The sequence below is a fragment of the Esox lucius genome, chromosome 15 (genome assembly GCF_011004845.1).
Source record: "Esox lucius isolate fEsoLuc1 chromosome 15, fEsoLuc1.pri, whole genome shotgun sequence".
Taxonomy (NCBI): Eukaryota; Metazoa; Chordata; class Actinopteri; order Esociformes; family Esocidae; genus Esox; species Esox lucius.
Genome location: NC_047583.1, coordinates 34,416,268 through 34,428,909, shown reverse-complemented (window position 1 = coordinate 34,428,909; position 12,642 = coordinate 34,416,268). Strand labels below are relative to the sequence as shown.

General features: G+C 40.0%; 1 protein-coding gene across 3 annotated transcripts in view; it reads left to right on the top strand.

Annotated features, from left to right (window-relative positions):
• kif6 (kinesin family member 6) overlaps positions 1-12,642 on the top strand; it is a 273,774-nt gene that overhangs the window by 151,219 nt on the left and 109,913 nt on the right. For all 3 annotated transcript variants that reach the window (XM_020044540.1, XM_029125384.2, XM_013131828.4), the window contains exons 14-15: positions 1,826-1,928; positions 2,536-2,591. In XM_020044540.1, coding sequence (XP_019900099.1) covers positions 1,826-1,928; positions 2,536-2,591 — 159 coding nt within the window. The remainder of the gene's footprint in view (positions 1-1,825; positions 1,929-2,535; positions 2,592-12,642) is intronic.

The window sequence follows — 12,642 nt, the reverse complement described above, 5'->3', positions numbered from 1 at the left end:
TGACAGACGGATCGGTGCAGCTTCTGCAGTAATGCAGTCGATGTATCTGTCTGTCGTGGTGAAGAAAGAGCTGAGCCGCAAGGCGAAGCTCTCGATTTACCAGTCAATCTACGTTCCTACTCTCACCTATGGTCATGAGCTTTGGGTCATGACCGAAAGGACAAGATCCCGGATACAGGCGGCCGAAATGAGCTTTCTCCGCAGGGTGGCCGGGCGATCCCTTAGAGATAGGGTGAGAAGCTCGGTCACCCGGGAGGAGCTCAGAGTAGAGCCGCTGCTCCTCCACATCGAGAGGGGTCAGCTGAGGTGGCTTGGGCATCTTTTTCGGATGCCTCCGGAACGCCTTCCTGGGAAGGTGTTCCGGTCCCGTCCCACCGGGAGGAGACCCCGGGGAAGACCTAGGACACGCTGGAGGGACTATGTCTCCCGGCTGGCCTGGGAACGCCTCGGTGTCCCCCCGGAAGAGCTGGAGGAAGTGTCTGGGGAGAGGGAAGTCTGGGCATCCCTGCTTAGACTGCTGCCCCCGCGACCCGGCCCCGGATAAGCGGAAGAAGATGGCATGGCATGGCATGGCATGGCATGGCCTTCTGTAATGACCTACAGTTGAATGTGAATCCCATAAGACATAAGTGACCTACAGTTGAATGTGAATCCCATAAGACATAAGTGACCTACAGTTGAATGTGAATCCCATAAGACATAAGACGTGTTTTGCCTGCTCACTCATGTTTAGTTAACAAATGCTACATACACTACTAATCCTCCAAGGGTATGCAAACTTTTGAGCAAAACTGTATATTGAAAAACAAAGACGTTATTCAATATTTTGCTAGCTATCGGTATTTTTTTGCCATTCTAGTTAGTTGTTCATCCAACCTTAAGTGCGACGTTAATGGATCAGTTTTCCATGAGATTGTTCATATGTTGAGTTTCTCAAAATATTTTAATCTGTTGCAGCAAAAGAGAAAGGGGGAGTAGGGACAATAATGTCAGGTAATTTTAGCTAGTCTGATGAAATACATTTAATGAGAAGTGTATGCATTACTTTACTAGGCAAGGAAGAGTCTTTTTTGTAAGAGACAATGATGCAGAGGAGAAAGCCAGCAGGGGACATCGAAGAGCAGAGAGTAGAACATAGTGGGACAGAGTGGAGAGAGCAGAGAGGAGAGGAAAATGATATGTAGAGAATGGAAGAGTTGAAGAGGAGAGAATAGATGGAGAGGAGGGGATAGGAAGGAAGGTGAGAGGAAGAATGGAAAAAGATGGAGAGGAAGGTGGAGGGCGTCTAGCTACCTGCATGTGCAACTGACCACCCATTAATGAGCTGAACTATAAAAGAATTAAGCCCCCCCCCCCTTCCCGCTCAACAACATTCCCCCCACAGCAAGAACATTTTCCAGAGGAAACATTCCTGGGTAGTATACAATAAATGTGTTGTTTAAGAAATGGTTATGACAGCATTAGTATAGCAGATTGAACTAATCAAATCAAACCCTATCCCCTACCCCCTTCACACCCTTGTGTAGATCTGATACGATTTATTGGTAGCTTCCACCTGGAATTTATTATATTCATAGATCTCCACACTGGTGCCCGGGACAGCAGTTAATTTTAAAACACTTGAAGAGCAAAGACATCAACACAATTCCTTTTATGCTACATCTGCCACATAATTTGTAAAACTGTTAATGGCTTCTCATTTGAAATATGTATAACCATTTTTTCACTTTATTCCAGTCCTGTTGGGAATTGACTTTGGTCCATATGTATTATATTATTTTATAATTTGGTATTCATAGTTATTTCTTCCCTTTATTCCTTTTAGGTACCGCACTGTCATTGGGCAAGCAGGAGGCATTTGAAATCTTCAGGAGGGATCACAAGAACCAGATTACCATTGAGGACAACAAGGCCCTGCTTAAACAGAGGTCAGAGGGAAAGGGGAGGCATTTTTCTGAATCTGTTTTAGCAGCTTAAAGAATTTCCTACCCACAGTTCATTGCTTATTGTTCAGATAGAAATTTTAGCAGTTGTCATGTGTTCAGCAGTTCTTGTTTTTCAGTCCCAAAGTACTGCAGTTGAGTATGTAAAGTAGACCTAACATATTCCAATACAATCAAATCAATCAATCCAAATGTGAGACTGTGTCAGTAGTACATCAGTTGTGCTATGTACAGAAATCAAGTAAATAGATATACATAAATGGAAAGTGACCAGTGTCTGAACTAGTGTTCTCAATGAATATCGGACAGAACCGTAAACTAAATGCGTATATATGTGTGTGTGTGTGTGAAAGAGTCCGTGGGTGTCCCAGGAGAGTGTGTGTTTAACTGTTATTGGGGAGTGTGCATAAATGAGCAAGATGGTTTTTGTGAGCATGTGAGTGTTTTTCCCATCTACCTTGCTGGATAGGCCAGATATGGTTTGAATGCAAACTGTTGTTTTTGCCATTCACTTATCACCTTTAATCCCATATAAAGAAAAACAGGGTTTTGCAAGAGATTGTTGCGTACTGAAATCTATGTTTCTGTACAGGTTTGCTGAGGCTAAAGCGTATGGTGAACAGGTGAACAAAGCCAGAAATAGAGTCAGTAAGTCACATACTACTACAAATACAAATATTTTGTCTCTACTTTAACTTTGAAACATGGTATTTTTACATAGTTCTGATACTGGGCAGTGGAGAGTTTACTACTGAGCCATTAGGCTTTGACATATAACACTTTTTATACTGAAGAGCTGGATGGGCTATCAACTGAATCGGCACGGCCCAGGTTTTAATCCAGGACTGACTCTGCTAAATCCTTTGTAAAAAAGTCACATGCTGATTGATGGGACTGAAGGCCCCAACTCCCCAAAGTAAACTATAGTACTAAAGTGTTCACAGGTGTAAGTGATTGAGACATTCTCCCTAAATGTCTAAGAACAGAGAAATTATTGTGCTTCAGTAGAAAGCATATATGAAAATGATTGATATGCAAAATAATAGCAATTTTTGAACATTCATTAAGAACCATTTGAAGTGAGGTGAGAAAATGGGCTATGATTAAATAACTGGGTGCAGCAATCCACGAAAGGTGATCTAAGAAATACTGGTAACACTTTACTTGAAGTGTAGTGTCATAACATGGTCATAACTCTGTCATATCCATGTCATAAGGTGTCATGTCAGCTGACATAAAATATCATACCCTGTCATAACATGGTCATGACACTGTATTGACACATATATTTTGCGTATGTATTGCGTTTCTTTATGACTGGTTATGACAACTACAACAAGTCTATCAAAACATAACAAACCATTCTGTAATACCAGTCTTCTTATAAACAATATTTTGATATTACATTTCATTATAAATGCTATATATCAAAATAATTATGCATGTAGTGATATCAGATATTTACCTTCCCCGATGCAACATTTCTCGTGACTAGGATGCCAGCAGTAGATTTCAGGAGCAGGACTTGACATTCACTTTGTGACTAATGACCAACATAATGGCATGTACAGCTAGGTGATAGGTCTATCTGTTTTCAATGATTATGGTCATAATGCTTCTTTTGTATTTTCTTATGCTGTATTTTGTCAGTTCAAGTGAAGTGACACAGGATGGTCGTAATACTTCTTTTGTATTTTCATAAACTGTATTTTCGCACAATGTTTAGTTATTTATTCAAAATAAAATGACAGGAGGGTCATAGTACATTTCTTTCTATAGTATATAAAATCTACACTAACATCAATTGCATGACTAGCATGGACTCCTTTTGTTTAAAGTTAAGGTATAAAACATATATATATACAGGTGCTGGTCATATAATTAGAATATCATCAAAAAGTAGATTTATGTCAGTAACAAGTGAAACGTGTATATTATATTAATTAATTGCACACAGACTGATATATTTCAAATGTTTATTTATTTTAATTGTGATGATTATAACTGACAACCAATGAAAATCCCAAAATTAGAATATTACTTAAGAATAATACAAAAACAAGATTTTTAGAAATGTTGGCCAACTGAAAAGTATGAACATGAAAAGTATGAGCATGTACAGCACTCAGTACTTAGTTGGGGCTCCTTTTGCCTGAAGTACTGCAGCAATGCGGCGTGGCATGGAGTTGATCAGTCTGTGGCACTGCTCAGGTATTATGAGAGGACAGGTTGCTCTAATAGTGGCCTTCAGCTCTTCTCCATTGTTGGGTCTGGGATATTGCATCTTCCTCTTCACAATACCTCATAGATTTTCTATAGGGTTAAGGTCAGGCGAGTTTGCTGGCCAATTAAGAACAGGGATACCATGGTCCTTAAACCAGGTACTGGTAGCTTTGGCACTGTGTTCAGGTGCCAAGTCCTGTTGGAAAATGAAATCTGCATCTCCATAAAGTTGGTCAGAAGCAGGTAGCATGAAGTGCTCTAAAACTTCCTGGTAGACAGCTGCGTTGACCTTGGACCTCAGAAAACACTGGACCAACACCAGCAGATGACATGGCACCCCAAACCATCACTGACTGTGTATACTTTACACTGGACTTCAAGCAATGTGGATTCTGTGCCTCTCCTCTCTTCCTCCACTCTGAGACCTTGATTTCCAAAGGAAATGCAAAATGTACTTTAATCAGAGAACATAACTTTGGACCACTCAGCAGAAGTCCAGTCCTTTTTGTCATTAGCCCAGGCGAGACGCTTCTGATGTTGTGTCTTGTTCAAGAGTGGCTTGACACAAGGAATATGACAGCTGAAACCCATGTCTTGCAAACATCTGTGAGTGGTGGTTCTTGAAGCACTGACTCCAGCTGCAGTCCACTCATTGTGAATCTCCCCCACATTTTTGAATGGGTTTTGTTTCACAATCCACTCCAGGGTGCGGTTATCCCTATTGCTTGTACACTTTTTTCTACCACATCTTTTTCTTCCCTTCGCCTCTCTAATTAATGTGCTTGGACACAGAGCTCTGTGAACAGCCAGCCTTTTTAGCAATGACCTTGTGTGTCTTGCCCTCCTTGTGCAAGGTGTCAATGGTTGTCTTTTGGACAGCTGTCAAGTCATCTATCTTCCCCATGATTGTGTAGCCTACAGAACTAGACTGAGAGATCATTTAAAGGTCTTTGCAGGTGTTTTGAGTTAATTAGCTGATTAGAGTGTGGCACCAGGTGTCTTCAGTATTGAACCTTTTTACAATATAAAAATTTTCTGAGATACTGAATTTGGGGTTTTCATTAGTTGTCAGTTATAATCATAAAAATGTAAAGAAATAAACACTTGAAATATATCAGTCTGTGTGGAATGAATGTATACATTATACAAGTTTCACTTTTTGAATGGAATTACTGAAAAAAACTTTTTGACGATATTCTAATTATATAATATATATATATATATATATGCAGGTAATTACCAGCACCTGTATGTATATATATATATATATATATATATATATATATATATATAGACACTAGAAGATGATGGTATACGCCGCCCCAGAGCGAGAGGGATTTATTGCTTTGACTTGGACCTTTTGGCAGCTGCATATGTGTGAGATTTATGACCGGATGGTAGCATTTCTTTTTCTGGGGGTACATCACTGGTTAGGGAGGGAGGGGTAGAGCAGGTGATTCTGTGAGAAGAGTGGGGTAGGTCAAAAGGATTATGAAAATTCATTTTTTAATGGTTGTTAATTTATGTCCGGGGTGTTAACAGTTGTTTTTTCTGGGGGTTCATGTCCGGTTAGGTAGGGAGGGGTAAAGCAGGTGATTCTGTGGTATGAAAGGGGGGTTCAAAAAGGGTTATGAGTAAAAAATTGTATGACTGATCCAGGGTGGTAATATTTGGACAGTTGTTTTTCAGAGGCTAGGGTTTCTTGTGGTGCAAGGGGGGAGTTGAGCAGGTTTTACAGATGGTTCATTCTCTGAGAGTAAAAAATAAATGATTGCTAGACTTCTCCTGGTTTGCAGTTTATTTTAATGCAGTTTTTTACTCTGTATAAGAATCAAGATGGCGTCTGTGTTTAGTGATACAGCAGTGACAACCCAGACTTGAAATAGGCCTCCTCCAGAATGGAGGACAGAAAAAAAAGATATGTTCCAGAAATATACGATGCGCCAAAGAAGCATGTGGCTTGAACCTCAACATTGTTCCCATACATTGCATTTCGCAAATACTTAAATCTCAAGGGTGCTGTCTTCCTCGTAGGGTGTGAGAGTATCCTGTGGCAGATGTAGTGATCAGGTGTAGTTCCTGATCTTGCAAATAAATTATACTTTGGGCACAGTGTCTTTCCGCGTTATAGCATTCAGGGATATCTTTAAACAGATGCAACATCAACAGTGGTCCCATACATTGTATGTTGCAATTACATACATCTTAAGAGTGCTGTTTTCCTACCAGGGTGTGAGATTAACCTGTGGCATATGTAGTGATGTTGTTTTGATAGCTGACACTCCGCCACCGGTATCACGATCGCTGTATAGACCATGGAACCTGCCCTCACATCGTTGTTTCCAGACGTATAGGGGAATTTAATGGCGAAGATGGAAATGACAAGCTACAAACCCCAATTTTCAGGACAATTTTCAGGAACTCTACGCTCCAACTATTCCTCCTTCTCCGAAGTTATTAAATAATCAGATACAGATTTCAGCGCAAGTGCACCAAACTCTCGGTCAGATCCAGGATATTTGCAAAAAGTTGCTACTTACGGTAAGAATATTATTAGTCCTATAAAATATTCATAATTATTTTAAAAGATGTACGCTTTTATTGCTTTTATCATTATTTATTTTTTATTACAGATTCTGACGAGGCATACAGAGATTAACCCGAAATCCTCCTGGGGCCCGCACTGAATAAAAACAGCAAAACTGTTTCTCTGCAAAATTGCCGACAACAAACCCTCGATTGTTTTCTACCGAGCACTCAAGCTGTAAGAAATGGTAAGTATTATCATAAACTTTATATTGTAAAATGTATCACACATTTTTCTATTAGGTCTATTGAAACCTTTCAGACAACGTAGATGAATCAGGCTCCGAAGATCCACACGATGGCAGTGATGATCAACTTGCCCCGCATCCTCCAGAGCAAGATGGCTTGAGGCAAGATGGCTTGAGGCAAGATGGCTTGACGAGCGAAAGTAGTAACAATGTTGTTACTCAGGGTAACCGTGTTGTTGTTTCTATAACCCCACCTTGCGAATCATTGTTTGAGAGTTCTAATAGTGAAGAGGTTATTATGGCAATAACCCAGAACCACACAAATGTAGCAGAAAACGTTGTCCAATATTTAAAGGGCTTTTGGATGAAGTTGGTGTATTTGAAAAGGTCCAGGAATGTTATATTCAGTCTTTGAATTTGGAGAAGCCATCAAAAAATATTGTCTTTTATGACCCTGATAGAATGACTCAACAGGTTTACACAGACCTGTATTTGTGTCTAGCGTGACCTTCGAGTGTAAGAAGTGGACGGCTAAGGGACAGTATTGTGCCCTGCTCTTTTTATTGCACTTTTGTAAAAACAAGTATAAAAAGTTCACTTTCATAGCCCACAATTCAAGAGGTTATGACTCCTACTTTCTTTTAAATCCCTTGATTGTGCATGGCGTAACTCCCACTCTTATAATACAAGCAAGGTGTTGTGTTTTATTGATCATGGATTTGATCAACAATCTTAGCTTTCTTCCCATGAAACTCTCTCAAATGCCCAATGCTCTCGGTTTTGAAACAGCTGTTAAAGGTTGGTTTCCAATTTATTTCAGCTCTGAGGAGAATCTCTATTACGTATAGGTCCTTACCCCGTTCCTGAAATGTATGTAGCTGATCAATGACAGTCAAAGAAAGAGAGAAGTTTATGACATGGTATGAGACTGTCCGTCATGAGACCTTTGATTTTCATAAAGAGATGGAAATGTATTGTGACTATGATGTGGCAATCTTGCGTGAAGGTTGTCTCAAGTTCAGAGAGGAAGTAATCAATAATGCAGGCGTAGATCCCTTGAGTTGTATAACTATTGCATCAGCTTGCATGATAACCTATTGTACTCATTTTATGACAGAGGAATCTATAGCCATTCTCTCAACTGATTACTATAGAAGGCAGTACAAATCATATTCTAGTGGTTCCATCCAATAGTTGGAGTACCTGGCTGGGACAAAAACCATATTTATTCAGCATGCCTTGAAGAGGGGTGAAACAAAGTTTGGAGCTTATCATGTAGACGGTTATGCAGTCATCGTCTGTGTTGAGACAGCTTTTTAATACAATGGATGTTTCTTTCACGGATGTACATCCTGCTTTTTGCCACATGAAATGTGTGCTTTAACCCAAAAGCGCTTTGGTAACATGTATCTAGAGTTCCAAGACAAACAGAAATCCTTACAGGTTGATTATGGTCTGAAAGTGGTGGTTTTGTGGGAGCACGAGTTGGCTCACTTGAAAAGGTCAGCCCCTCAGGTTCAAGTTTTTATGGATCATTTTGGCATGCCAGAACCCCTGGAACCCAGAGATGCATTATTTGGTGGTCCCACCAATGCTTTTGCATTGGTGGGGATGAAACAATAGAGTACGTTGACTTTACATCCCTTTATCCTCATGAGCAAATACCACTTTCCTCTGGGCCATCCTGAAATCATTCATAGTAACTTGCCCCAAAACTATTTTGGTCTGATTGAGGCAACACTTTACCCTTCTCAGCTCTGGTCGTTGGACCATCCAGCAGTGGAAAAACTTGTTTTGTAAAAAATGTTTTGTAAAATTCTGAACATGTATTAACTCAGAACTTTGATAATATAGTGTGGTGTTACAGTTGCTATCAACCGATGTATGATGAAATGTAGAAAATAAAAATAAACTTTGTTGATGGAATCTCTGAATCATTGAATGATGATCTACTCTTTCCTCCTAAGGGAAATCATATTTAATTTTTGTATGATATGCTGTTTGCAGGTAGTGAACATACTGAAATTGCTTGGCTTTTTAGGGGGAGGCATATGCACACCAGGGGGTCTCTTTTTAGTTCGCTGAACCAGCATCATGAGTCCACCGGAACCTCTTTGTTGTTCAGGATCTGATGCTGTTCGTTTACTCATAACATTCGTTAGGACCTCACCCACAATATTTTTCGATGCATGTTTCAGATGTGGCTTAGCTATACTAAAGCCTTTCTTCATTAGTGGTAAAACCATTCTAAACAGATTACGAAATATAACGCAAACCCCTGAACCATTCATAGGGGTGCCATAATAACCAGCGAGTCCATTCCCTACTAATTAGGGTAAAGTTGCGGATTGTGTAACAACTTTAAATATGTAAAGAAGATTTGACTGGTCAAAAGTTGAATTTAACAAACACTTTACCCCAATCCAACACTATATTTTTATTCTGATCCGTCTTAATCTCAATCTGTATGTATTCAATATACTTCTTGGTTACCAGTAGATAGTGTGTCATAACCTAAAAACACATTCTTAATTTTCTAATTTAAGGCCTGGTTCATCCCATAGACAACCGCTTCTATGTTTTTATAGTAACCAGTTTTGAGTCTGATAGCTTCAGGTGGTTTGCTCCTTGGGGTTTAAGGCCGGGTGTCTCTGTAAAGCACTTTGTGACAACTGCTGTTGTAAAAAGCGCTTTATAAATAAATTTTGATTGATTGATTGATTGATTTAGGAGTCTATTTTGTAGAAAAACTCAAAATAATTGTTCTGGATATTTGTCCAGCTATGCGGGTATATAATCTACATGCGACCTACCTCCCAGCTCCCCTGTAGCTCTATCGGTTTGGCACTTTTTTTTTTGTGAAATTAGAACTTGAGGCATTGCTGGGCAAAGTCAGATAAAAACCTGAGGTTTCCATGATTGTTGAAATCACTTATGAACAACACTCCCTAGTGGTTGTTATTTTATCCTGTTGCGTCCAATACTTCCGACTCAAGGACCCATGTTTATTTAGTTATCTTCACTTTTTGAAGCTCTTGTTCATAAAAGTTACCCACGATAGACTCCCCATCATAATCGCTTAGCTTATGTACAGGCAATCCATCACTGTGAATAATTCGTTAAAGTAACCTTGTTCATATTTCTTAGAAAAAACACCTTGCAACTTTGAGACTATTTCCATCATTTTTATCAGTAAAAGCATGCATATCATACAAGTCAGCCTGGAACTGCGATAAAAAATGAGTGGTAAACACCCTATTTCGCGGGAAGAGTATAAGAGTCCTGGCCAGACAGCCAATCAGTTACAGGTCCGTCACTTATACTACTTCCTGTTTCTTGCGCAATTGCTCTCTGAAGTCAATCTTTTCCTCCAAAAGACACCAGGTGAGAAGGATAAAAATATATGTTTCATTAGCTGCTCCATCCTCCTAATTCTCGTTATTATGGTTATTCCAAAAGTATGAGTCAGACACTTATAGAAAAGGTTGAGGAGAATTTATTTAAAATCAATTTACAATATCAATCAAGAGTTAAAAATAAATGTGCATGCTTACAATATCAAGTTTAAAAAAAAATTCTCGGTTACATAATAATTAATTACTTTGATTACATTTACAGGATTGTGGCTCTGCATTTTTAAAACATACACATCGATTATATATACATACAAACAAATTAGATGATACAGATTACATGTCATCGGTGGTTCAAAGAAAATACGTAAAACTTTGCCATTTAAATATTTAAATGCTCTGCCAAATATTTAAAAGCTCTGCCATTTAAATATTTTTCTAACTGTCCATCTACATCTAAGGATATAAAGGTTATATTATATATATTAAATTGTCATACAGACACGATCCAAGATTTCCTCCATTCATTGCATACGTTCAACTTTAACAAAAGCATCATAAGATATTTTTGAGTGGTTCTCTCAAATAACCTACATAAACAGCCACCCATTATAGCAATTAAGGGTTTCAGGAAACAGATTTTAGACAGTCTGACTGGGAGACAAATGTTCAGGTATGTTCTGCCAGAAAATAATAACTTTGTATACCAGGCCCTGGCGGTCTTTGTTCTTGCTCAGCAGCGAATCAGAGATCTTGTTCAGAGTCTTACTGATGGAGGTTGACTCTTTCAGCTTATTTAGAAAAAACTCAGAAATTCCATATACTCAAGGTAATTCAACTTTAAGTCCCAAGGATTTCAGTGCTCTGACCAACGTGGGTATGAAATGGTCAGTCCACAGTTGCTTAATGAAAGCGTCATAATGTTTGGTATAGTAATACTTGGGACAATCACAGAGATACTGATGCTGCCACTGACTGCCATGATCTGTAAGACAACCATGGCAGTTTTCTTTTTTGTGCTCCTCAATCACAATCCCTGAAAGTGTTGCAATGGAAGCCTTTATGGTGTTCACAAAAACCAGATTCACTCCACCATCAAAAACCTTCAGATCCGGGGTATAGGAAGGAAGGTCAGGTGGTGGTGGTGGTGTTGAAGGCTGTTCAGGTGGGAGGGCAGCATAACCGGTGAGTAAGAAGGCGGAGGCGGACTGTTACAGGGTTCGTTCACACTTGTGAAACTTACAGTGGGGAGAACAAGTATTTGATACACTGACGATTTTGCAGGTTTTCCTACTTACAAATCATGTACAGGTCTGTAATTTTTTATCATAGGTAAACTTCAACTGTGGGAGACGGAATCTAAAACAAAAATCCAGAAAATCACATTGTCATCATCATCTTCCGCTTATCCGGGGCCGGGTCGCGGGGGCAGCAGTCTAAGCAGAGATGCCCAGATATCCCTCTCCCTAGACACTTCCTCCAGCTCTTCTGGGGGGACACCGAGGCGTTCCCAGGCCAGCCGGGAGACATAGTCCCTCCAGCGTGTCCTAGGTCTTCCCCAAACCTGACACCCTCCGGCCCCTGGCTGCGCCTAGAAATTCTGTCCATAAAAATTACGAACAGAATCACATTATACGATTTTTAAATAATTAATTAGCTTTTTTGCATGACATAAGTATTTGATCACGTACCAACCAGTAGGAATTCCGGCTCTCACAGACCTGTTAGTTTTTCTTTAAGAAGCCCTCCTGTTCTCCACTCATTACCTGTATTAACTGCACCTGTTTGAACTGGTTACCTGTATAAAAGACACCTGTCCACACACACAATCAAACAGACTCCAACCTCTCCACAATGGCCAAGACCAGAGAGCTGTGTAAGGACATCAGGGATATAATTGTAGACCTACACAAGGCTGGGATGGGCTACAGGACAATAGGCAACCAGCTTGGTGAGAAGGCAACAACTGTTGGCGCAATTATTAGAAAATGGAAGAAGTTCAAGATGAAGGTCTATCTCCCTCGGTCGGGGGCTCCATGCAAGATCTCACCTCGTGGGGCCTCAATGATCATGAGGAAGGTGAGGGATCAGCCCAGAACTACACAGCAGGACCTGGTCAATGACCTGAAGAGAGCTGGGACCACTGTCTCAAAGAAAACCATTAGCAACACACTACGCCGTCATGGATTAAATTCCTGCAGCACACGCAAGGTCCCCCTGTATAGGTCTCCCGGAGGAGTCCTCTGGCAGCAAGGAAGCCATGGTTCTTTGAAACGGTTTACTTTAGCCCTAGCCTTTTATTGCTGCATAGATCCTTTGACAGAGGGCGTGGGTTTTTAACCAATACTT